Source organism: Rhinolophus sinicus, linkage group LG01, assembly GCF_036562045.2.
Source record: "Rhinolophus sinicus isolate RSC01 linkage group LG01, ASM3656204v1, whole genome shotgun sequence".
NCBI lineage: Eukaryota > Metazoa > Chordata > Mammalia > Chiroptera > Rhinolophidae > Rhinolophus > Rhinolophus sinicus.
Window position 1 is genome coordinate 10469004 of NC_133751.1, and position 27025 is coordinate 10496028.

Sequence of the window (27025 nt, forward strand, 5' to 3'; positions counted from 1 at the left end):
CCTTTTTTTTATAGCATCTGCAGAAAAAGAGGCAATCAAGGGTACATACTCCAAAGTCCTGGATGCCTATGGACTCTTAGGTGTCTTACGATTAAATCTTGGTAAGTTTATTGTCAATGCAATTAATCTGTTTTTCATTTCTATTTCTGTAAGTCTAAGGATTTGAATGAGATTGCTTATACATCATTTCATACTCCACATTTGAGCTATAAGTGTGGTAACATCGTTTAAACCCTGCTTAACCTAACTTTGGGACAATGTTTGTTGACCGAAAAGGCATGCTGCACTGCACGCTCAAGGTCTTGCGATTTTAAGTTCCAGAGTCAGTGTCCATTTGAACACTTGAAGAGACTGGTACCAGTTGTCCAAAGAGAAAATCAGGGAATTGCCCTCTTACTTTGTTTTGGTGCATTTAGGAAAAGATGTCTTAGTGGGAACCACACTGATTTCCCTGGTTTATAGTGGAAAGGACATCTGTATTGTATTCAGAAGGTCTCAGTTTGAGTCTGTCTCTGCCACTTAATGTCATCATGGGCTGCAAAGTAAGTTTTGTGGTTACCAGTTTGATTGTCTGTAATAGTGTGACTGAATTGGTACCATTCCATGAACTGTTTTGTTATCGGTCTGTGCAGAGAGGAGGAGCGTGCATGTCAACATATGGCTTCTTTCACTGATAAAGTTGTACTATGAAAAAAAATCAGCTAAACCAGTAGTGAATTGAGTGATGTAGTTGATTTCCATTCTGGAACAAGCATCTTTTCTCATTGTAACTGGTAACAGTTAATGGACCATCCTTTCAGGAGCACTGGTCTATAAAATGGAGATTTGCCTTTTGTTAGGAATTTTTCACATGCACCCAGGTGCTTAACTAATACTGTCTTAGGTAATCTGCATAGCCCAGTGAGATTTATTTTAGTCCTGTTTTATAGGGCGGCTGTCTCAGGCTGGTTATGTTAACACACTGAAGTTGGTCTAGATAATAAGTAGTGGAGCCAAGATTCAGGGCCACCTCTGCCTACATCACAGCCCATATTCGAGCACGCTCTTGCTGAATTCCACCTTCATGCTAATTTCATAGGATTTTTGTCAAAATTAGATGAACGATCTCTATGAAAGTTTCTGTAAACTAAATTGCTTTATAAATTGTTACCAAGGACTCGCTGCCCATATATCATCATCATCATCATCAGTTCACATTTTATACCATTTTTTTCAAGTTTACTATTTACAGAGAACTCTCACATTCATTATCTTATCTGAAGTTCCTAACAATCATAAAGGAAAGGTAGGGAAGACAACACTTTTTTTCTTTTTTGCATAAATCTTGTATACCCTCAAATGAAGTAGAAGAACAATTTCATAAATGTGAGATTATTCTGTTAATGTTTAAATGTTTCATTATACTACATGTATTTAAACAAGGATTTTCCCCCAACTTTTGCCAAAATCTAGTTGTAAAACACGTCAGTGATAAGTTTAAAATAACCAGGATATCAGATTTAAAATGATGGAGACAATAGAAAAAGTTGGATGAAACTTTGAATTGCTTGAAAAGTATTGGAACTTTTCATCCAATTAAATCTTTGGTTTTTGCAGGTGATACCATGTTACATTATCTGGTCCTAGTCACTGGATGTATGTCTGTTGGGAAAATTCAAGAATCTGAAGTTTTCCGAGTTACTTCTACTGAGTTTATATCCCTACGCGTTGATTCTTCAGATGAGGATCGCATTTCAGAAGTGCGAAAAGTTTTGAATTCAGGAAACTTTTATTTTGCATGGTCCGCATCTGGAGTCAGCTTAGATCTGAGTCTTAACGCGCATCGCAGCGTGCAGGAGCACACGACTGATAATAGATTCTTCTGGTGAGTCTGGTGATTCCCCTTGTAATCATGTACTGTGCAGTAGCTTGGTGAATTGGGGCAGAGCATGTTCAGCAGCTGTTTCCCGAGATAGCAGGGATGGGCATTACCGACTGAGCTTGTCGCTCACTCTTCCTGCTTCAGAATCCTCAGCAGAGCAAAGCAGGCCTCCCCTGTCAGCTTATTGAAGTGGTCGTGTTATGTGCAGCCCATTTGCTCTTCCTGATCTCGACTGACCTTTCATTTCTGAAATATATGTAAAATCTTTATTTTAAAATTAGGAATGAATTAGATGTAATAGAATTGGGTTACTCGTATTTACTGTTCTTAGTTTTGGGATCTTGTCTCTGGCAGTATTGCCTTTCTAAGCCAACATTTCCATATTATTTTTAATTTTAAGGTTGTAAGTAGATGATCTTGATTCAAGATCAACAGGCTGTGAGGAATAGTATGCTGGGATAAAGTTCAGTACTATAATAAAATAATACATAAGTAAGTAACTGTGATCCAGTCCCTGATTGTGCATAATGTGCTGTGTTGTAAATGCACAAACGGCAAGCAGAGCACGTGACCATCATTACTATTGCTTTATTGGAGCAGACCCAGTTTTCAGTACTGTGGGTTTCTTATCCACAGCCAGTATCGATGTTGACTTTTTTCCCCTTAATACCAGGCACAAACTACATTTCATTATATTTGCATATGTTATAAGGCCAAAGTCCAAGACTCTGCTCTTGGCCTCCCTCAGTAGTTCAGATTCAAGCTGTTCCCTCCTGTATATTTTCTCTTCCTTATACTTTCTCCACCTGTAAAGTGCTTGAGTAGCGTATTCAGGTCGGACCCATTTGCCCTGCTCGTTCTCACCCCGCAGTCCTCAGGCTGAGAGAAACGTTTTCCTTCCTTAATTAGAAGTCCAAGCAGGTACAGATACATTGAGCAGCAACCGAGCACATTTGCTAAGTTTAATCAATAGGAATAATTTCATTTATCTTCTCATTCACTTAAGGGTAACTGTAAATCACACATTGAAGGGGTTTATCCAGCAGTTTATCCAGAGGTGGGGCAGATATAGATAGCACATTGAGGGGCTTACCAGTTGGAACCACGTTAAACACAGAGGGGGCCAAAACACCAAAGGCAAGTTTTGCTATTTCACACTGTTTACAGTTTTGCTAAGGGTTGGCATTCTTGAGCTTCACTTTGCATAGAAAAATGAAAGCTTCAAGAATTCATGTTCATTATGCATACCGTTGCAGCTTAGTAGAAATATTTTCCAGGATACAGCCAAGTAAGTTTTGTAGCCAGAGTGGCAAATACCTATCACAAAACCCATGTAGTTTTACTCCATTGGAGCTGTTGCCAGTCAAGTTTTTTATAAATTTAAATAGAATTAAAACAGCAACATATTGACAGCAAAGAAAAATGAAAACTGACAGCAGAGGGAGAAACTCTACCTGAAAAAATGCATAGAATCCCCCTACTTCTATTTAAATGGGGACAAGCAAGTCTCTCATACCTGTGCTGTGCTCTGGAACTCACTGTGGTTGGTGTCTGGATACACTGGGTCACAATCCGTTAGCGCTTTGCTGCAGATCAATGTCGGTAATAGTAAAAAGTATGGAAGCTTAAGTCATAGTTTAAAAATACTTAATGGTCATTGGATTTAATGTTACTCCAGTAGGAATTTCACCATTTAGTGTTACATCCTAGTATACTTTCTTGAATGGATAAGAAGGGATGGGGTTATAGGTGGTTTCCCAGAACTTCACATGACCAGCATCTGTTTTGTTTCTTCTGCAGCCTAAATCCTGAAGAAGCGGGGCTTGGGGACCGCTGCTCTAGCAGGGTTGTTGTGTATTATTGATGTTAAGGACCCTGAGGCTTCCAGAAAATGCTGTTACTTTTTTTTTATCCCTTTAAGACAGCAAGATAGGACAGAACACTTAAGAAAGATTTCCACATAATATACAAGAGTTTTAAAACTCAGAGAACCAAGTTTCAATATTATAGAAAATCCACTTTTGTAAGGCACCTTATCTGAAAATACCAGATAGAAAGTTTTTCTGCCAAGCATTATATTTTTCTTGGTGGTAGGTTGGTTAGGAGCCTCCACGTGTGTTCTTTGGAGGACTAAGGGTGGGGTAGAGACCCCTGAGGAGGTGGTGAGCAGGATGAGAAGACGGCCACCCTGGCAGGACTTCAGCCCCCATCTCTGCTTTAGCCATAGTGACTCTGTTTTTATGTTTCCATGTTTCCTAATCACTGGGTTTCCACATATGTGAATAAAATGTTTTGCCCTGAAAAAGTTTGGAAATCAGACCCCATCTATTAACCTAGAATGCTAAAAGTATTTGAAGTAATGGAAAACTCTAGGCATGCCTTAATACACTAGCCCCGAGCCTGCCTGGCTATTTAAAATTAAATTAATAAAAATAGAGCCTTGTAAAAGGCAAGCCTTAAAAGGAGAGCTTTATAAAGTGGGGTGAGGATATGTGTATGAAATCCTTTTGGGAAAAGTTAGATTATAAATACATTATGTAAAAAGACAACAGAAATGGGGCACAGGTATTAAAAACATACACAATATGCTGCTTTTCTATGGACCGTGGATCACAAGCTCAAGGATCTCATTTTATAGCCCTATCTTCTGATGCCTAGCTTAGTAAGTGAATTGACTTATTTTGGGTAACTTTTCATATACTAGCATTAAATTAATGTTCCAGGAGCACCGTTGTAAAATTTGTACTGTGTGTTATCTAGTACTCACTAAGCTAATGCAGTTCTTTCTTTTTCTGTTAGGAATCAGTCTTTGCACTTGCATCTCAAGCACTATGGCGTGAACTGTGACGACTGGTTATTGCGCCTCATGTGTGGGGGAGTAGAAATCAGAACAATTTATGCTGCTCATAAACAGGCCAAAGCTTGCCTCATTTCCAGACTAAGCTGTGAACGAGCTGGGACCAGATTTAATGTCCGGGGAACAAACGATGATGGTCACGTCGCTAACTTTGTAGAAACAGAACAGGTATATAGGGTTTTATTTTGCTTAATTCACGTATGAGATGAGAGGCACAGAAAATCATAGAATAACAGACTTTGTTTGACTCAGAACTCATTTTGACATCTGTAATGTCATTCTTCTGGTTGTTCTCAGCTACTTACCGGCCTTCGAAAAGGCTGCCCTGAAACAAGCTTACTCAGGTATGGCTCTTCAGATAAGGAGTAAGAATTGCCGTAATCAGCGTGGCACATCAGTGCCTGGGTTTTGGTATTAAATTAAAAATCCTCAGTTCCAGAGCTAGATAACTTAAGTGTTTTTTTGTGACATTAAGTCAAACCCAACTTTTAAATATAGGTATATGTACCATCTGAAAGTTATGATATTTTTGGCTATGAAACTATGTAGTTATAAATTTAGGCCATGCGCCCAGCCCAACTCAGATCTTCAGATTAGTTTTAAACCAACTCTGGATGGTGAACACAATGCAATATATAGATGATGTATTATAGAAATGTGCACTTGAAACCTATATGATTTTACTAACCAGTGTCACCCCAATAAATTTAATAAAGATTAAAAGTATATATATATATAAAACTGAAAAAAAATTAAATGAAAATATAAAGGTATATGTATAAAATATTGAGATTTAAAAGTTGTGATTCTTATGCTTCTATTTTTATTTTCCTGGCTAATATATACAAAATACATATACAGAGTTATCACTGAAAAAAATCAAACTTATTTAATGGCCTATTTTGGGTATCTTGTTCAGATAATTTGTATATGAGAGCTGAGTCGTAAGATATAACTAGTGTGCCACAGATGTTAGTAAATTTGTCTTCTAATGTAAAGGTAATGTTATAATATTACCCTTCTGTGGAAATACATTTTACACTGTTTTTCTCCATAGGTGGTATACTTAGATGACTCTGTTTCTTCCTTCATACAAATTCGGGGGTCTGTTCCATTGTTCTGGGAGCAACCAGGGTTGCAGGTAAGTGTTTGACTTTCAGGTGTTCTTCGTTTTTTGTTTTTTCTCTCTCTTGAAAATTTCCAGATTTTCTAAATTTTCAGGATAGTTTATTAGTTCATTGGATAGTTCTATTATTTAATCTAATCATATTAGCTAGATTCTTAAATGAGGATCTAAGTACAGAGTTCTTGGAATTGTCTTAGGTGTTTTTTTCCTTTAATGTTCTTTCAAATATCCATAGAAATTCAGCTGCTGTGTTTAATAGTAAAATTTTGATGTTTTCATAGTACATTGATTTTCAAAGTATTTCCATATTACTATCTCAGTATCTTAATAGATAACAATTTAGTTTCTGTAGGCAGAAAAATGTAGTAGTCAAATCAGAGCTTCTGAAACCAAACTTCCCAGTTTGGATCCTTACTCTCCCACTACTAACTGTGTGATCACGTGCATGTGATTGAACTTTCTGGTGTCATAGTTTTCTTATCTGTAAAATGGGAATAATAATAGTAGTAGTATATACTTCTTCGGGTACTTGTAAGGATGAAATGAAAAGTACTTAGAATCATGCCTGGCACCCACGGTCAGCACTATGTAAGGGTTCATTACTGTTGTTATTAACGATACATCTGCTACTGAAATTTTGCTTGGTAATTTGTAGTGATCTATCATCTTGAATATGTTCTCTGACTTGCTTTCTGATCTTTTTTTTCAAACTTTCCTTTGTTGATATAAATGTCTAATCTTTAAAATAGAAGACTTTTTTTCACGCACATCATAATATTGGATTGTCCATAATAATGTGATTTTGCATTTTGCTTTTATTCAAAAGTCTTTAGTACCTAAACAGTAAGGTATATTCAGTTTAGGCTTCTAGTATATACTTCTAGTTTAGTAAATTTCCTGCCTCAGTTTGGAGTACGGAGAAAATGAGCAGAAAAAAATCTTGCCTCTTTTTAGTTCACAGATGGATTTCTCTTACAATAACCATAGGATGGTTATTGTGGAGAAAAATTGCAGACCACTTGAACCTTTTCAATAATGTAGTTTATTCAAGATAGGCCTAGAATTAACAAGGATTAACACTTGTACTGCTTTGCAAAAGTTCTTGAGTTCTTGTCAAGACCGGTCTGACTTGTGTGGGTTTTATCTTTGGCATCTGGGGGTAACTTAAGTAGCTGTGTCTCTCCCCAAGTCTCATGGGAAAGTATCCCATCCCCACGCCACTTCTAACGAAGGTTTTGTGATCAGAGAAATGTGTTTGGCGTATTTGCTTTAAGAATTCCTAAAGCCTGCTTTTAAGCAGGGCGAATGCTTTTGCTTTCGAGACAGGCTACTGTTAAGACAGCCTAATAACCTACTTACAGGCCCTCTGTTATACTGCTTTCTGTGTTATTTTATTAAGAAGTTCAGAATTGCAGTGCCTGATTATTCGATAAGGTTGGATCCTGAGTAGTTACATTGAGGGATCCTCCTTGGGTGGGACTTCCTTCCTGCTTCCTTCTGTGTTCTGTGGCAGGCCTGCCACACAGATAGTCTGGCTGGCTAATGTCATGTGATTATGGGCTGAAAACTACAGAGTTTTCAATCATGCCTTTCTTGATGGAGAAAGTAATATTTGAGACAGCAAGATAGTCCAGCAATTCTGCTTAACGGTCACTGAGCTGGCCTGATGTTGTCTTGCATGGGGTTGAGGATTAGGTCAGTGGTTCTCAATTATTTAGCTTAGTAGTTTTGAAAGTCAGCCTTTCTTTGAATAGGAACGGATTAGTTTCATGAGTATCTTTTATCATTTCCCCCACCACTCTAAAAGAGTAGGTAATAGAGGGATGAAACTATGTAATTGATTTTTTCAACTGAAAAATAGATATTGATTTTTACGAATGAAAATAGTAAGTCCAAAAATTAATTTTCTCATTAAAGACAAACAAGGACTTTTGACTCAGAGTTGTTATAAATGGTTGTTAGGTACTCTGTGTATTCTGAGGACTGAAAAGTGTTTTAGGGGGTCCTTGGAATTAGTGAGATGTCCCACTTCAGAAGTCATAGACAGAAAATCCTTAGGCACTTATCTCCTGTTTTACCTCTTATCCTCCGTGATTAGTTCCTCTGAGGTTTTTTAATGAAAAGATTTTAAATAATCATCTGATGTGACTTTGAAACATAGATTCATGGCCTCAACTTCACATCAGCTGAAATAGAATCTTTTGGAATGGGGCCAGGAAACTGCATTTTTTAAACCAAGTTCCCTTCCAGTCAAATTTGAGAACTTCTGTCATACAGGATCCTCCTGTAATGACCTTGAAGCATACGCAGCCCTTTCTGCTCCAGCAGCCGATCCTGAGCAAGCAAAAGCATCCCTGTGACACTTACCCCAGCATTCTCCTAGGCATTCTCCCTTTGTTTGTTTTTTTAAGACCCACAGGACACCTACAACATAAGGCCACTCTACTAAGACTGGGAGGCATAGCAGCCCTACCTAATACATAGAAACAAATGTCAGACAAAATAGGGAGACAAAGAAACATGTCCCAAATAAAAGAACAGAACAAAACTCCAGCAAAGATCTAAATGAAATGGAGACAAGCAATCTACCAGATGCAGAGTTCCAAACACTAGTTATAAGGATGTTCACTGATCTCAGGGAGAACTTCAACAAAGAGAAAGGAAATATAAAAAATGGAGATAGAAAACCTGAAAAAGAACCTGTCAGAAATAAAGAACACAATAACTGAAATGAAGAGTACATTAGAGTGAATCAACAGTAGATTAGATGAAGCAGAGGATCAAATCAGCAATTTAGAAGATAAGATAGCAAAAAAATACCCAATCAGAACAGCAACAAGAAAAAAGAATCCAAAAAAATGAGGAGAGTTTAAGAGACCTTTGGGACAACATCAAGCGTACTAACATTCACATCACAGGGATACCAGAAGGAGAACAAGGAATTGAAAACCTATTTGAAAATGTAATAACTGAAAACTTCCCTAACCTGGTGAAGGAAATAAACATACAAGCCCAGAAAGTGAAGAGTCCCAAACAAGCTGAACCCTAAGAAGCCCATGCCAAGACACATCATAATTAAAATGCCAAATGTTAAAGACAAAGAGTCTTAAAAGCAGCAAGAGAAAAGCAGTTACCATGTTTCCCCCGAAAATAAGACCTAGCTGGACAATCAGCTCTAATGCGTCTTTTGGAGCAAAAATTAATATAAGACCTGGTATTATGTTATGTCATATTATATTATACCTCGTGTTACGTTATGTTATACAAGACCCGGTCTTATATTATAGTAAAATAAGACTGGGTCTTATGTTAATTTTTGCTCCAAAAGATGCATTAGAGCTGATTGTCCAGCTAGGTCTTATTTTCGGGGAAACACGGTAGTTACCTACAAAGGAACTCCCGTAAGACTGACAGCTGATTTCTCAACAAAAACTTTGCACACCAGAAAGGATTGGCACAAAATATTCCAAGTGATGTAAAGCAGGGACCAACAACCAAGATTATTCTACCCAGCAAAGTTATCAGTTTAAATTGAAGGACAGATAAAGAGCTTCCCAGACAAGAAAAAGCTAAAGGAGTTCATCACCACCAAACGAGTATTATAAGGAATGTTAGAGGGACTTCTTTAAGACGGGGCAAAAAAATCAAAATTATGAATAATAAAATGACAATAGCTACATATCTATCAGCAATTACTTTCAATGTAAATGGATTAAATGCACCAATCAAAAGGTAGGGTGACTGGGGGTGGCCAGATGGCTCAGTTGGTTACAGCAGGAGCTCTGAACAACAGAGTTGCTGGTTCAATTCCCACCTGGGATGGTGGGCTATGCCCCTTGCAACTAAAGATTGAAAATGGCAACTGGTCTTGGAGCTGAGCTGCGCCCTCCACAACTAGACTGAAGGACAACTACTTGGAGTTGATGGGCCCTGGAGAAACACACTATCCCCCAATATTCCCAATAATCAAAAAAAGAAGATAGGGTGGCTGAATGGATAAATAAGCAAGACCCTTAGGTATCCTGCCTACAAGAGACTCACTTCAGATGAAAAAAACACATACAGACTGAAAGTAAACGGATGGAAAAAGATATTTTATGAAAATGGGGTGGGGGGGGAAGCTGGCATAGCAATACTTATACCAGACAAAATAGACTGTAAATCAAAGGCTATAACAAGAGATAAAGAAGGACCCAGTGATCCCACTTCTGGGTATTTATCCAAAGAACCCCAAATGCTACTCTGGGAGGATAAATGCCTCCCTATGTTCATTGCAGCATTGTTTACAATTGCCAAGATGTGGAGGCAGCCTGGGTGTCCGTAGATGAATGAATGGATAAAGAGGAGGTGGTACATATATACAGTGGAATATGGACCTTGGAAGGGAATGGGTTCTTGCCATCTGTGGTGGCATGGATGGACCTGGAAGGTGTTGTGGTGAGTGGAATATGTCAGATAGAGAAAGTCCCCCTTTCTTTTTATTCCCACTCTTTATCATCCCAGTTAAGGCTTTCATAATTTCTTCCTGCCTAGAAGATTGTCACAGTTTTCTAACCAGTCTCCTTCTAGCTCTCTGGCAGTTCTTCCCACTTTTCATATGTTATGCTTATCAGATCTACTGGGCACCTGCTTCTTCAGATCTGGCTTCTTCTACTCATCCAAACTGCCTGCCTTGCTGTTTTCTAACAGGAATCCTCTGCTCCCCAAATTAAGGTTTGTTGTCCTTCAGTAGCCAACTCAGATCTCACTGAATGGATTCCAGTCACTCCTCCACACTGATCTCTTCGTTAAATCCTGGAGTTCTTCCCGTGTATGTTATTCTGTACGAGGTGTAGATACAATCTTGTACACTGTGCTGTGAGAAATTCAGGTTGCTTCAGAGAGATGCTTCAGAGAGAGCTTGCGGTCTGGGCCGTCAAGTGTTTTATGGAAAAGGTAAATGTCAGTATGAATTTCTCTGAGGCATCAGAAGAGTTGTCATAAGGTGCTGCATAGGTAAGAATGATATTTCAAGTGCTGGCAACCCAGTCCTTTACTTATGATTTCCTTTCTCTAAAGTCATTTAGCGTTTGTGATTCATTACTCTGTCATTATATTATTATATTATATTATAGTAATTTATGTTAGTCTTAAAAGGTAGTAGGCTTCACGAGCCCTATGCCCAGTGTAGTGCTGCACACTGACTTTTTGGTCAGATTGACATTTCAGAAATATGTGAACATGATGCAGTAGTATTGTTGGAAAATGATGTTTCATATCACCCAATTAAGTGGTTTTCTAAAAACATCTTTGATGTAACTTTATTTGTAATTGGGTAAATGTATGGTTATTTAAAGGCTTGAAACTTTCTGGAGTGCTACTTTGATCACAACTGACATAACAACTCTTATTACAAAATGTTTTTCTTTAACATTGAGTGATGAACCCTAGTGTAGTCTAACCAATATATTGCTGTAAAAGTTATCACATAACTAGCTATGTATACGTTGTAGGGAACAACCATAGGCACTACCTGGAAAAGACAAAAACTTCTGTTTTTTCACCTTCTTGACAGTGGGGAGTGCTGCACAAGATAAATGTTAATAAGTAAACACAATGCTAAATCTTGGACATTTATAGAGTTATAAGTAATTATCTGAGATTACACCAAAGAAAAAGTATTGACTTCTGCTGAATTTTCTGCTGTATAAAATGCCTAATGTCCTGGGGCACATGTCTTTCAAAGTTTGAAATTTTATACAGACTATTAAGCACTGTAAAATGAAATTGATATAGATGTCTTTAGGCTAATCAATTTCTTATTAAAAAAAAACCATGAAGGAGAATCTACCGATTTATTAGTATAGTCTTTAGATTGTCTCACTTCTCAGGACAGAGGGGACAATGCTGAATGAATGATAATATCATTATTCAGTTTTGGAATTGGATGAGCATATTAGAGCTTATGTTTGTCAAACTGCATCACCAATTTGGCAACCCATCTCCAATGCCTATTTCAAGTCCTCACTGTGTTCACAGTGAGGTTAGGAAGAATGAATTCTGGTGAACTTTGAAAGTCTCAAGGAAATGGTTATAAGTGAAGGGAAATAATATGGTCTCACCTTTGTATTTCTTCTTGGCATCTGTTAATATCTTTCTCAGTCCTGCCTCATCTCTCTGCCACTCCTATATGAAAAAAGAACACAATAAGTAGACACTTTTCATCTTGTTTAATTCTCTTAACCTAAGTTTTCTGATTCTGCAAAATGTGTTGTTATATAGTTGTGTGACTGAGATTGACTTTGGAAAATCTTTTTTTCCAGGAACAATATTTTTAACTTGTTGGATGTTTGGGTGAGGGAGAAGAGAATATTCAGCATAACAGACAAAAAAATATGACACACTTGTAGCTTGGGAGAGTAGAAATTTAGGAATCTTTTATGGAATTAGTTATATTGGCCTAAAAGGACAAATTATTTCACTTGGCTGTATTGTTTGTTGATTTCCCAAATGACAGTAATATCTGTTGACTTACATAGAGCACGTAGTTTGAGCTTAAAATAAGGTAATGAATATGAAAGCATTCTTAAAAATATCTTTCATAAATAAACATTTCTGTTAGTTTACAAGTGTTTCATAATGGTTTAGCCTCTAGCTTATTGATTTTTTTAATGAGGTTGTGTTTTAAAAAATAAAAGGGGGAAGGAGAACTCCTAGAATTTGTTTTTTTAAAAGAATATCATGAATGACAATCAATTATCTGACTTACTGCTTTGTGTTCAACAAATTAATTACTGTATATTGTGAAGAGTGATATATTTTTTATCTACATGTTGCTTTTGGTATTTTTCTTGTCGTAGGTGGGATCTCATCGTGTCCGCATGTCGAGGGGATTTGAAGCCAATGCACCTGCTTTTGACAGGTAAGACTGATTATTTTTACATAGTGCTGTAAGTTTTGATACTGTTAAACACTGTGATTAGTTGTAATTATATTTACTGATTCATTTCACTTTTTTTGGCTCTAAGTAAAATTTCATTTGATTCTTAATTTAACTGGAAGATAATGACACCAAATGTTACGACTTCTAGAGGTGGTAGCACTAGGTGTGTAGGTCGTGATCTCTTGGCCTTAAAATTACCTGTCTAGGTGGCTGTCCAGTGCAGTAGCTGCTAGCCACGTGGAGCTTTGGAGCACCTGAAATCAACAAGTCCAGTTGAGATGTGCTGTAAATGTAAAATACACATTAGATTTCAAGGATTTAGTGCAAAAAATGCAAATTAAGATTACCTTATTAGTATTTCTTTTATATAATTGTTACATGTTGAAATGATATTTTAGCTGTATTGGGTTAAATAAAACATGTAAATTAATTTCATTTGTTTATTTTTACTTTTTTTAATGTATCGTCTAGAAAATTTAAAGGTATATCTGTGGCTCATGTCCTGATTCCTTTGGATGGCATTGCTCTACAGCCTCTGTAATGGTTAGAAGCTGGAGAGAAAAAAGGCTCTTATTTGGGACCTATCCCCCCCCCCTTTTTTAGCACTTTATTATTTATTTATTTTGACATTCAATATTTTATATTTCAGGTGTACAGTATAGCGGTTAGACATAAGGCTAGAGCTATTAAGGAGGTCTCTGAATAATCACAGGGGGATGTGATGTCCTCAGGTGTGAGGTGCAGCCCTCTGCCCCAGCTTCCTCCCAGCCAAGTGGATGGCCTGTGCACTGGGCTTGTCTGCCACCACCCTCACAGAGTGGAGAGGAAGCTGCGTGACTCCAGTTGCTCCAGCATAGGTGACAGGCTTAACATTGATAAGTCAGAGAGGAAATTGCATTAAGTGAGTTTTCATAAATTCAGAATTTTGAGACCATGTGGAATGAATTTGTATCTAATTTTCCCAGTTCCATCAGTTTAAACGACTACCATATAGGTTCTGTTTAGTAATGGATTCCTGTTTATTGGGGAAAAAAATTACCTTATCACTTGACATATGCTTATTTTCTTTCTTTAATAGGCATTTTCGAACACTTAAGAATTTATATGGTAAACAAATAATAATAAATTTGCTTGGATCTAAGGAAGGTGAACATATGCTAAGTAAGGCTTTCCAGGTAAGAATGGTATTTAAAAAATAATATAATACAGTAATCAAATTCTTCCAGGAAGCAAAGTCCTTCCTAGAAAAAGGTTGGGTACTTGTTGGAACCAGTAACTCTTTGGGACTATTTGGAAACAGTTTAGGGTAATGTTGCTCAAATTGGGATTCTGGAAAGCTTTCAAGGCAATTGATAGTTTTCTAAAATGGGCTTATTTATGTTGTAGAGAAGCAGAAGAATACCTCTTTCCCCCCAAAAGTGTTCATCTGTCTTTGGTAGCAAGATACCAGGCAGTGTCCTCCTTCATCTGTTCAGGGCCATGTCTATTTCCTAGAAACCACAGTCATTGTTTTAAACCCGTGAAATAGTGAATAATGTATTTGTGTACATGTAAGACTATGTCCTCTTGTACTGATAAGAGAAAACTTGAGAATTTCAAGTAAAAACCCAAAGAAATATCTGACTTCTAAGAAAAAATATTCTCCGTAAACACTTATTGGATCAATAATTAATTAATATAAATTACGGTGTTACATAGAATTATACACTTAAACAAAATGGTTAGAAAACATTTTCTTAAATTCAATCTAATGAAGTCCAGAATTAACTTAATTTTTTGGCTATTTTGTTTTAACCTTGTAAAATAAATATTGTTAATAAAAGATTATACTTTAGAGAATGACTTTTTATGGTAAGTTTTTAAAACATTTGTATGTCTTGAACGCCTATATAAAAAGTGAACTTTTAAATCTATGATAGGCTTTGTCTTAAAAATAAGCTACTTTATTTTGAGATTTTAAAATAGATATAAACAGTTACTAAGTTTGTGTTGTAAAAACTGAAATGCTAGTGGTTGGAAATAATTTTTCATTTTCTAAACCAGCCGAGAATATTATTTAAGTTCTCTGTTATTATGTCACCAAATCTCTCAGGTATAGTATATGAGGTTCTAGGAAAAATATTCCATTAGATATCAGCCAGTAATTTTCCATTTTACTGCCATTGTTGATGAAAGCTTTGTGAGATTAGTAAGAAAGATTTCAAGGAACCGTACTGAGGTTTTAATTTAAAATATAAAGTTCCATTTATAACATATATTACTAGGATCATATTTAGTTAACATTTAGATGAACATTTATCTTTTTACTTTCAGAGTCATTTGAAAGCTTCTGAACATGCTACTGATATCCAGATGGTGAATTTTGACTATCATCAAATGGTTAAAGGAGGAAAGGCAGAAAAATTACATAGTGTTCTTAAACCTCAAGTCCAAAAGTTTCTAGATTATGGATTTTTTTATTTTGATGGAAGTGAAGTTCAAAGGTTTGACTGCTCTATTTCTCCTTACTTTAAATTGGAACTTTGCTGTAATTTAAAAATTATTCTTAACATAGAACTCTTAAATTTCTTTTCTAAAATCAAAGTTTATAATTAAATATCTTCCTTTATTATATTTGATTTTAGGCTTTTTTTTCTTTAGAATCCATCAAGTAATAATAATCACTTACATTATTGGGTACATACCATGGGCCACACAGTGTACTTAGTCTTTACATGTAGCAATAACAACAATCGTAAGGCTGGGTTCTATTATTATCCCGTTCACATCTGAGGAAATTGAGGCACAGGCTATAATCTGCCCCAAGTCATATAACTAGAAAGTGTTAGAGATAGGATTCATGGGGCCCCAGACCTTAGGCTGTTGCCTACGAGGCTGTTCCACTTCTCTCTTAAAACTAATGTTTTAATATTTCTTGACCTCAGTAAGGACAACTAAATACAAATAGAAGTAAAAGATAATTGCTTATTGTCTGCTTTCGAATAATGTATATCTTTAGTTTTTGCATATGAAGTAGAGGAGAAAAGTTTTAAAAGACTAAAGTTCGGAATATATTGAGGTAAACTTTAGTAAACAGAGCTCAGATTTTTAGTTTTTTTCAATGTACAATAGAGATAACATCAGTAGAGATAATAGATTTTGGGTTTTTAAAATTCATTCCATACGTATTTGATTATCTTTTTTTTTATGTACAAAGAACTATGGTGTTACAAATCTGAATGTATGTTTAGCTCCTAACTACTGACCTAATTAAAAATAAATAGGTGTGGATGAATAGATATGTGATAAAGAATCCATGGCAAAATATTAACAGTTGTAGAATCAAGATGGTGGATCAATGGATGTTCAATGTAAAATTCTTTCATCTTTTTTGTATGTTTGAAAAGTGTAATAATAAAAAGTTGGGGGGAGAATATGGATGTTACCTTTTAATGACCTTAATTTTTCTGTTTTAGTTTTGTTGCTTTTGTTTCAAACTAGCTGTTTAACTTTACTGACTTTGTTAACAGATGCCAGAGTGGTACAGTTCGAACAAACTGCTTGGATTGTCTTGATAGAACCAACAGTGTGCAGGCGTTCCTTGGCTTAGAGGTAAAGAATAAATGAAAATGTATGTTTGTGACTTGTGTCAAATGCCTGTTCCAGTGGTTTTGTCATTTGTTTCTCATTAGTTAACGTTTTACGAAATAAAGTTATGTTTCATTAAAAGCATTCTTCTCTTTCAGTCTTCTATTTTCCCAAATCCCTTTTCACTTAAGTGTTTCCTTTACCTCTAGATTCTTCCTTTGTGTAACTATCTATTTCCTTCTGTTGTTCCTTAATTTTCCCTAAAAAAACCCCTGCTATTTATACTATGCCAGTAATTGCCTCTTTTTCCTGTCTTTTGGAAGAAGTAAATATATGTATATGTATATGTATATGTATGTATATGTATGTATTTGGCCTTCATTCTCTGTGTTGACTTAAAAGTCTCTTCGGAATTAGGGAGGATCTGTTTTTACATGTACAATTCTATAGGAGTATGTTTTGACAGAGCCTGTAACTAATGCAGTTTATGTGACATTTTCAAATCAGTAGGTATAAAAAAAAAGATCAGATGAAAATGCCATTGTTAGTAAGAATGAAAATGAATGAGGTTCAGCTTCTCTCACAGAGGTTTTGTTTAAACAAGTTTTTTTCTTTACCACTTATCCATGAAACTCAGTCTAATGTAAACACAGTCTCAACTATTAGGCAAACTGTAACAATGCAGAGCTCTCTAAGTCTTTCTATTATGCAACAACAGTTAGGGTCATAGGCTGCGGTGAGTCTTCATTTAATTCCATAGGAACTTTGCACAGTTCTCAAATGCTATGAAAACAGGAATACTAAATAACGTGTTCTTAGTTCCTCTGGTTAATGATCTTAAATTTGGCCAGACTATTGGTTAATTAGTTACTCTGCAGCTGAGGTTCTTTCTATCTCAAAAATGAAAGTACAGTGTATAGAATTGTCTGCTACAGAAATGTATTTTTCAAGTAACTAAATAAATTTTACTGTTTTGCCTTTTTTGAAATCTGTCATTGAAGTGCAACATCATAATTTATTTAGAAAATATGACAGAGACAAGAAAAGTAAAAACAGGCATTTAGAGTTGATCACATGGCTTAATTAGGTTTGTTTCTAGTTCTGTTTTTAAGTGGTTGAATGCATTTACTTAGAATCTGAGAGTAAGCTTATTGAAATGCTTCATAGTCTTCATTAAAAATATAACAGGTGTTACTTTTCAGAATATGACTTAGCTGCATATCCACTGTTGGTAGTTAGGTGTGGGAATACTCCCTTGTATAAAAATTGGTTAACTGCTTACCATATTTACTGGTAAAGTAAACAAAACCAGTTTTGCCCAGGTCCTTGGAGAGGTCTAAATGATAAAAAGGATTCTGGAGCTTATTTTGCTGTGTTCTTTCGCCATGCTAGCGAAGAACAGCTCTGGAATAAGTCGCTAGGTATTCATATAAACCCAGGTTAGGGTTTTTAAAAATATTATTTTAGTTTTTGATCCTTCTAGAATTATGGGTAATCTCCGTATTATAGATAAAAGAAAACAAATGGGAAGAAGTTAAGTAAAACTTCAAGGCACAGAATATGACTGGATTCCAGATAAGAGAAACAGACTAGATCAGGATTGTGCATTTCTTTGACTTGGCCAGATTTCAAAGCTAAAATTCATTCCAAGTAAAGATGAGTGGCTTTTCTAAACACTTTTATTGTTACATGTGATGTAGGAGTTGTGGTGCCCAAAGGTCCTGTGTTCCTTGTGTGCTGTGTTCCCTCTAGTTCTCCTTTATACACATTACCAATGTAGATGTTAGTCATAAAAAACTGCATGACTTTATCCAGCAATATGGCTTAGTCTTTATTTTTGTGACGATTTAAGAGCAGCTTGTTTTTCCTCATAATCTTCTGACCTTAATTACCCACACTTGTAGAACCAAGTCCAATAATTGAAGAAACTTAGTTATTTTTATATATATTTAGATTAATTAGGTAAATAATATTTCTGCTCTCATGCATGCTGTTGAATAATTAGTTCTTTTAGGTGAACAAGGTAAACGAGTATGATTTATAGGGATATTTTAATAAGATTATTTTATCATTTAACCAGAAAGATGTTCTTCTTACTACACAGGAGAATTAAGTTGCTTATAAGTTTCATTGATGTGGTATTTACTTTAAAAATTGAAATGGTGGGAAATAACACAACCTAGTAAACTCTATGTTTTCAGAATCCAGTCCCACCTGGTCCTATAACTACAGATTTTTGGTGTGCTTCTGGTAGTTCTTAAAAATTCACCTCATAATGAAGGTATTAATATACTTATAAAAGTTTCTCTTTTGCTGTTTTAGATGCTCGCTAAACAGTTGGAAGCTCTTGGCTTGGCTGAAAAGCCTCAGTTGGTGACTCGCTTTCAAGAAGTTTTTCGGTCAATGTGGTCTGTGAATGGTGATTCAATCAGTAAGATATATGCCGGAACTGGGGCTCTGGAAGGAAAGGCTAAGGTAAATGTTGGTCTGTCATAAAAGATCCGCTTTTTCCTCTCTTGATACAGCCTCTAAATGGTCTATTTTCAAATTAATAGGGTTTCTTTTAGGTATCTGTTTTAGAATTCTCTTATCATGCTTTTATTCCTCTTTAACTCTTCCTTCTATAGTGGCACTAATGATTGAAGATAGTTATTTCCCTGGTTTGGGGGGCTTTGTGTGTATGACACCTAATAGTAATCCACTAGGCCTATGCATGTATTGCTTACATTTTTTTTCATGATTTTTCCCTTGCATATTTGTTTTACTTTTTATATTTATTTTGATTATGAATATTTTTTTTAAAACCATAGTCTTCCCCACAAAGGGTCCTATCTCATTTGGCTCTGTGTCCCCAGCACTCCCCAGTACCTATCATTTAAGAGACGTGTGACAAACGCTGGATGGATGAATAAATCAGTGAACAATTTATGCAACACCTCCTGTGAACCCAACATGATTAGGTCTTGATTTTTAAGTTTTTATTATTTTACTTAACTTACCTTGAAAAGGAGGCTTTCAAAATGTGCAAAAGTGTGAGATACGGACTTAATTATAATTCTGTGCCTCATCATTACTTTATAATTGCTGGTTTACCTACAAACTATGTTCCACTCTAGTGTTTGGCCCTTATTGAGGGACCTTGGAAGCGTGCTTGAGATAGTTTTCATTATTTTATATACAATGTTGACTTTTTAAGTTGAATTTATTAATAACATTTTAAATCTCTACAATTCCTCAAATTACTTCAGGAATAGAAACAAGAACATTTACCACTTTTATGGTTCTCCTTCAGCCTCTTCAGTATAGCCCCTGAAATTCTTTAAAGGCCATTCATCATCTCTAAGTCTTCTTTCGACTTCCAAATCTGCCTCGTCCTCTGTGTCCAGAGGTATTGGCCTTACCTGCAAAAGTTCCTTTTGTTCAACTCATAAAAATAATAGGTATTGACATCTACAATTATTTTCTTCTTAAATGGTTCCTCCTTTTAAAAACCTGAAATTATTAAACTTTCATTTATTCCTTTTAAATAAAGAACATAATTCTTGCTATTAAAACCTGATTCCCTACAACTATTCCTTAAAATATTCTTTTATGTTCTTTTGCCTTTTTGTTTCTGCAGTGACTAATATATGTACAGACGTTACTTATATTTTCAGTGGTCTTTTATCTAACCTGATAGATATAAATTTTACTTTAATATACTAGTCCGTATTGAACTAAAATCTAACATCTGAACTGTTCTTTCTTCTCCTTTCTCTGGGTTCCTTTTGATTAATTGCCTGATAATGTGAATGGTGAGTGTCTTCAAATAATGTTATTTGTGTGTGGTATCATATGGAAGGGAATAACATTTTAAGCCTCAAATTCTTGTTATTTTTTTAACAAACAAAAATTATATATTGCAAACCAAAGTTATTTTCTAAAAGGCAAAAGTTTTTTTTTTAAACTATCATCAAAATCTGTAAGATCAGAATAAATCTTCACAGTAACTAACATGCCTAAGTAAATATATGTTCATTGAAAATTAAAGTAAACTCTCTCACTCTAGGAATTAGCCTAAATTTATTATTTTTATTATTTATATTTACAAAGGCAGTAAAATGACTTAAAATATACAGACTATAGTATACATGTATTATTTATTTATGAACTGTAATTATAATTTTCTTTTTAGACTAGACCATCATTTTTATGTTCAGTTATAGCTTTAGCTAATGTAATTTATGAACAATTTCAATTTTATTTTTCTACCATTAAATGTACTTTGAAGTTTTTCTAAGAGTGTATAAATGCAGTGTATCCTCCTTTATCTCCCTTGCGTCTCCTCACCCATTCCATCCCCAAAGTCTGAAAGTTACGATGTAAGTTATTTCCTTGTTTTAAGTACACTTCAGTTTATTTTCTTCCACCCCCCCCCCTCAGCCTTTTCTTCCGCCTCCCCCTCCCTCTCCGGTTCAGCCTCCTTGAAACTCCGGTTCATGTTGTTTCTCAGTGTAGTTGTGTAGGACACAGCTCCCTGGCCCGTGCTGGTATTAGCCTTGCGCTCCAGTTTATTTTCTTTATAGTAAACAATTAAAAAGATTTAGTGCTCTAAATATCATTAGTGGGTGCAGTTGAGACACTGAGCTTTTTCCCATCTCTTTGTGCAGAGCTGTTATCCCAACGAGGAAAAGAAACAGTGACATTTTGAGCCATTTAATGTGATAATTAGATATTCAAAATAGAATGATTAGGTCATTTATATTACAGTAAGATTATATAAAACTTGAAGTTTCAGAATACCTACTGGGTAAAAATAACAATATTTAGAATGAAAGTACATGCTCCTTTTCCCCACGACAGGCTGGAAAGTTAAAAGATGGCGCTCGTTCTGTTACTAGAACAATTCAAAATAACTTCTTTGACAGCTCCAAGCAAGAGGCCATTGACATTTTACTCCTGGGAAATACACTAAATAGTGATTTAGCTGACAAAGCTCGAGCACTTTTAACAACTGGAAGTTTGCGAGGTATGTGTACTTTATATTTTACTTTATGTTATTCCTTCTAAAAGTTCAAGAGGTGAATGTAAACTTACATAAATAATTTTTAGATTGAGTTGATTAAAATAATTTTGGAAGGATATTCTATCAATGTAATTTTTCAAAATTGCCTTCTGCAAAGGAAGTTTATCTCTTTCAAAATGTTTATGTCATCAGTAGTATTAAGCCATAAACTGAAGCCCATGCATGTTTTCTTTTATAGATTATGATTTAGAGGGTGAATAGTTTAAGTATTGCTAACTTTATATAAGGCAGGATATCATAGAAAATTCAGCTAGTAGAGCATTCGGTATCCTAATTATGTAGAAAACAAATGCTTTATTGAAAAAACCAATACCTGTATTGATTATTTTGCTAATCACCACCCCAAAAGTTTTCTATAACTTGGTCTTACGTTTTCATTGCTATTGAATAAATATTAAATCATATTAATAATTTAAAATATTGCTTATTATTGGACACTGTTATTCTCAATTTTAATATTTGACATAAATGTATGGTTTTCAGGATGGCTTTTATCTTTCACTGTCTTTTATTAAAATGAAAAGAATTTGAGCTTATATCAGTGAACATATATTAAGCAGCATCATGGAAAAACGCAACAGTCATTGTGGAACTTAATAAATTAGACTTCCTTAGTCCATATTATTTCTATTTTAACTTTTCAGCATTTTTATGTCTTCTGTTATCTCCAAACCAAATCTTTCAATTTTTCCTATTCAATTAGGAGAACTTGTTCCTCATCAAGTAATGTACTCTTGGATAATTACTTGGTCAAATAGGTTCTCCTGGATTCTTTCAGAATTCTGAATGGTGCTGAATGTAGTTAATTATAGTCAGCTCCTCAGGGCTCTGGAAGAAAGTTAGGGGACTGAGACCTAGGAGAGCTCTGAAAAACAAAACCTGGTCTTAGCAACTGCTTTTACCTTCAGGCTTTCTGTTTTCCAACAGTAGAGACTTACTGATTTGCATCATGTCACCTCTTTCCACCTGTGCCTACTTTGATGTGAAGGTATTAATGAGCAACAATTGCAAGTAAGCACTGAAGGAAAGAAAAGAAGTGAGGGACCTAAGAATTCCCAAACTCATCATCAGTTTTTTAGTTTCCTGCACATTTTACTATACGTGTGAAATATGCCTTAAAAAAAGTAGTCAGTTCTGCTATAACACTTGTTCTCAGAATGGGAATTTGTTCCAACATGGATGATATATTAGGGAACATTTTGAGCATAATGCCAGTTCTGCATGAGTTTCTACATTAGTTTCCGATTTCGCCGGCAGTAACACTAGGTAAACACAGAGAACTGCACCAGCAGAACTGAGATGAATAGAAATAAACAACACAGACATAACACATATGCACACACGTCAAACATCTCGCTGCCTCAGTTCACCAGGTGTGTTATAAGCCATACCCATCCACAGCTGGTGTTGCCACTTTCCATCCAATTTCAGAGAATCCTTCTTCCATCACTCACAATTACTCACAAGCTGCAGCCCTCTTGCAGCCTATTTCCACAAGCAAACTTCAGGTCTTTTTCAAGATGAAGTGCCGTATCTAAGGAGTATTCGTACACTTCTTAACTATTTAACATGTGTAAAACTATGCTATTGTTTTTACTGGGTTCCTTACTTTTTTGGTATGTCACTGCCTAAAGTTTTTGATTATTTTGATTGTTTTGCCCTAATCCCGTTTTCCCTGTGGCTGTGGGAATTTGCACAATTTTGCAAAGCATGGTTTTTTTGGAATTCATTTGTTTTGTTATAACTAAACTGATTGTACTTATCAACTGGTGAGTCCCAGAAAGAATCCTAACAGATGTACATTAGGACAGTATCTTTCATATGCTCAATATCCTCCGCCTCTTATATGTTCAGATTCATAGTCTCCCTCACGTGTGTGCATATACGAACACATACACATACACACCTATAGGAGCAGCCTGAAAAGCAGGCCTAAGACCTTCCGATTGTGTAACTCCGACATCACTGAGTCACTGTAGGATTTTTCCTAGATGCAGAATGTTTGCATCAGCTATTGTCATTTATTTTTAATCTTTGGTGTCCTATAGCCAAAAAAAAACACAACAAAGTCATCAAATTGACTCAAAAGAAAGAAATGAGACCATTTAGAATGTTTTGTCTTAACACTCTAGATTTTAACTGTAACTTGATGTTTTACTAATGATTCTTTGTTTTCTTCTTAATGCATCCATAGTTTCTGAACAGACATTACAGTCAGGTACAGTATAGAAAATCAATCTATAAATAAAAGCAGCTTTTTCTTTATTTCTCTAAAGTTGGTATTGTAAATAAATTAAGCCATATAAATGGAAACTTTCTCTTATTTTTCCCTCAGATTCTAACAGCATAAGTTGAAACCTGTTTTGATCTGAGAAAAAAAAATTAAGTTTGAGAAAACTAAGTCACTTCATTTAGAAGAAAATATGCAATGCTCTTTGTCATCCTGAAGCAAATGCTTAATTCCAATTAAGTATAGCTCACCTAGTTTTAATTTCACTCTTATAATTCAATGAACAAACATTAATGGTATATTTGACTCTTAATGCACTGATGGAAAAACCCAGATATGACTACTGTGGATGAATTTTAGAGTACTGTCTATGACATGACTACTCAGCAGTGTTTCTCACACATAGTGGAAAAGGCATTTGTGGGGACAGAGCCCCAGAAAGCAGTTTCCAAGCTCTCAGCCTCACATAGAAAGGTGTTGGCTCAGGTAGTAAATGGCCATCAACTATGAGTGGATGGCCATCATCTGTGGCTAGTTGGCCGTCAGCTGTAACCAGTGAGCCATTGGCCACTAATATAACTGTTGTGGCTATGCTAGCAGAAAATGGGGGCTAGCAAGAAGATGGTGGCTGAGCTAACAAGAGCGGATTGCAGAGAGGCGGATGCCGCCAGCGAGAATATAGTGATATGACTCCCCTACTTATGGCTCCCTGGGTGTTCCTTTTTGGCCTCACCATATCCTGCGTTCTTGTATGGGGAGCGGGAGCAGAGACCCCGCAGGCCTCCCTGCATGACACATGGCGCAGCGAGCAGAGTCTCCCACATGACACCATATCCTGCGTTCTGGTGCGGGGAGCGGGAGCTGAGACCCCGCCTGGCACCCTGCATGACAGCATTGACTCATGTTCTCATGCTGTGGATGAAATCGTCTCTGTAACTATAAGACCTGCACTAAAATATGATCTAAAATCTTTTACAAAGCATCAGGATTGCTAACAAAGTTAGAAGAGCTAAGTGTGTAAGACCTAAAGGTCATTATTTTCTTGCCTTTCCTATTCTTAGATATCTCCTGCCTTCATTTTCTGGACAAAGTTTGTGATCTGGTCTTTAAACATGAATCTGTGGCGAAGGGAACAAAAGCTAATCTCTTGCCGGAAATGTAATGGGAAAAGACATCTTTTCTTCCCTTCACTTTAGATTTGATATCACTTAAGATTTGTTTTGCTTAGTTATTGTTCTGAATGTTTTGAGAAACTATTGGTTATTTTTTTGAGAAGAATGTAGGAAGAGAGCAAGCACTTCATATAGTTTGAGTTACATAATGAAATCCATTTTCTGAAATGATACATGGTGTTTAGGGATGGACATCTGTTTGAACATACACTCCTTTCTTTCTGCATGTTATGGACCAACCAGTTAAGAAAAAGCTAGGATTTTTAAAAAAAGTTTTATTCCATTTGTAAACTGACTTCGTTCACACAACGTGGCAACATGTTTTTTTTTCACACAATTTGTTATTTGTCTTGCTGATTATTTTAAGCTGTTAAATCATTATAGAACTTGTGTTTTGATATAGGAAGGATTAGAGAAGCTATTTTCATAGCAGTAACAATGGCAATGACTCCAGTTATAAACACCAGTGATTCTTTATCTAGGTACAGCCAGCTTTCAGTTAGCTACACCAACGTGCCAAAACAAATAATCTGCTTTCATTTCTCCCGACACCTCTATACAAGCAATCAAATCAAATAGGAAGAGGGCTGAAAATCTGCATGTCTGCCTCTAGGATCACAGATGGTACCAAGATGCTACTTGCCTTTTTTATTTTCATTCTCTGACAAAAGTGCTGTATCTTGGTGTCATAAAATAAGTAGTACCATAATAAAATAAGGTCATGTGGTGAAAGGCGAGGATCATTTTGAGTTTCTTTTCCTCTTTCCAGTTAACTGCCAGTTAAGTGCATGTTCTATTTTTAAATGAAAGTCCTCTTAAAGTTCCATCCACTTTAAGTGCCATAATTTAATTTAAGCAAAATCAGGTGTTGTTTAGAAGAAAGAAAGATACTGTGTTTCTCCAAAAATAAGATCTAGCCAGACAACCAGCTCTAATGCGTCTTTTGGAGCAAAAATTAATACAAGACCCGGTCTTATTTTACTATAATATAAGACTGGGTCTTATATAACATATAATACAATACAAGACCAGGTCTTATATTAATTTTTGCTCCAAAAGACACATTAGAGCTGATGATGCGGCTAGGTCTTATTTTTGGGGAAACACGGAAGGTGGTAGTCAAAAAATATGCAGAACAAGAGGTTGAGGATCCAAAATGTATCGAACATTCATTCATTTAACAATTATTTATTGGTCACTTACTATGTACCAGGCACTCCTGGTCACTAAGATACTACAGTTAACAAAGTAGACCAACGTTTCTGCCCTTGTGGAGCTTTCATTTTTATGAGAGGAGACACATAGTTACAGGGTAAATAAATAAAATACATAGTTTGTATTTGTAAATGGTGATAAATGCTATAGAGAAAAACAATTCAAGGAGAGGATATGGAAGGTAAGGGACAGAATGCAGATTTTAATAAGATGGTCAGGAAAAGCTTCCCTGGAAAGTAAAGATCCAAAGGGAGTGAGGAAAGGGTGGTGCAGGCAGTGGAAGCAGCCAGTGCAAAGGCCCCTGGATGGGAACACGCCTGGCTCCTTGTGAAACAGCAGGGAGGCCAATGGCTGAGCAGTGGGTGAACAGGGAATGGGGGGCAGGTGAGGGCAGAAAGGCAAGGCAAATCGTGTAGGGCCTTGTAGACAGTTAAGGCCTTGGCTTCCACTCTGAGAGAGATGGGAAGCATTTATCAGTGACTTCATTTTCCGACATCTCATTGTCATCCATAATGAATACACATTTTGTAAGGAGCCATAATTCATCAAACCACCTGTCAGTAGCTAGAATCTTAAATGGAAATGTTCTTAAATGTTTTTGTTTGGGGAGAAATAAAACATGTATTTTTACCAGCCTTTGAATGAAAGTTACATGAGAGTCAATCGCTGTATTCCTTAAAGTGTTCCATCTCTAATTTTGTACATTGTAAAACAACGTAGCATTTCATTGAAGCAACTGTTTGTTCTGCATGTTTTATGTTGCTACAATAATTTTGTAATAGCTTTTCTTACTTTGGTTATTGTAGTTAACGTGGTTGAATTTTTTTTTTTTAAATTGTGTTGCTTAATTGCGTCGTGCTGGGCTTTATGTTCAAGGCTGATCTCTTTTTGTTCCTCTGCATGTATCTTATGCTTGTTTGTGATTATGATAATTGTACTTTCCAGACATCTCACAGTTATGAAATCAATTTTAATCAGTGGTTTAATGCAGCTAAAATTCTGTTGTGTTT

The 27025-nt window shown here is 35.8% G+C and overlaps 1 protein-coding gene across 20 annotated transcripts in view; it reads left to right on the forward strand.

The window, feature by feature from the left end:
• Positions 1-27025, forward strand: part of SYNJ1 (synaptojanin 1) — an 82401-nt gene that overhangs the window by 18803 nt on the left and 36573 nt on the right. For 8 of the 20 annotated variants that reach the window (XM_019730194.2, XM_019730182.2, XM_019730187.2 and 5 more), the window contains exons 3-13: positions 15-101; positions 1597-1864; positions 4661-4886; positions 5776-5859; positions 12684-12745; positions 13845-13941; positions 15080-15249; positions 16276-16357; positions 18656-18808; positions 21176-21341; positions 23593-23616. In XM_019730194.2, the coding sequence (XP_019585753.2) occupies positions 15-101; positions 1597-1864; positions 4661-4886; positions 5776-5859; positions 12684-12745; positions 13845-13941; positions 15080-15249; positions 16276-16357; positions 18656-18808; positions 21176-21341; positions 23593-23616 (1419 nt within the window). The remainder of the gene's footprint in view (positions 1-14; positions 102-1596; positions 1865-4660; positions 4887-5775; positions 5860-12683; positions 12746-13844; positions 13942-15079; positions 15250-16275; positions 16358-18655; positions 18809-21175; positions 21342-23592; positions 23617-27025) is intronic. The other 12 variants (XM_019730199.2, XM_019730183.2, XM_019730200.2 and 9 more) reach the window with 2 other exon arrangements.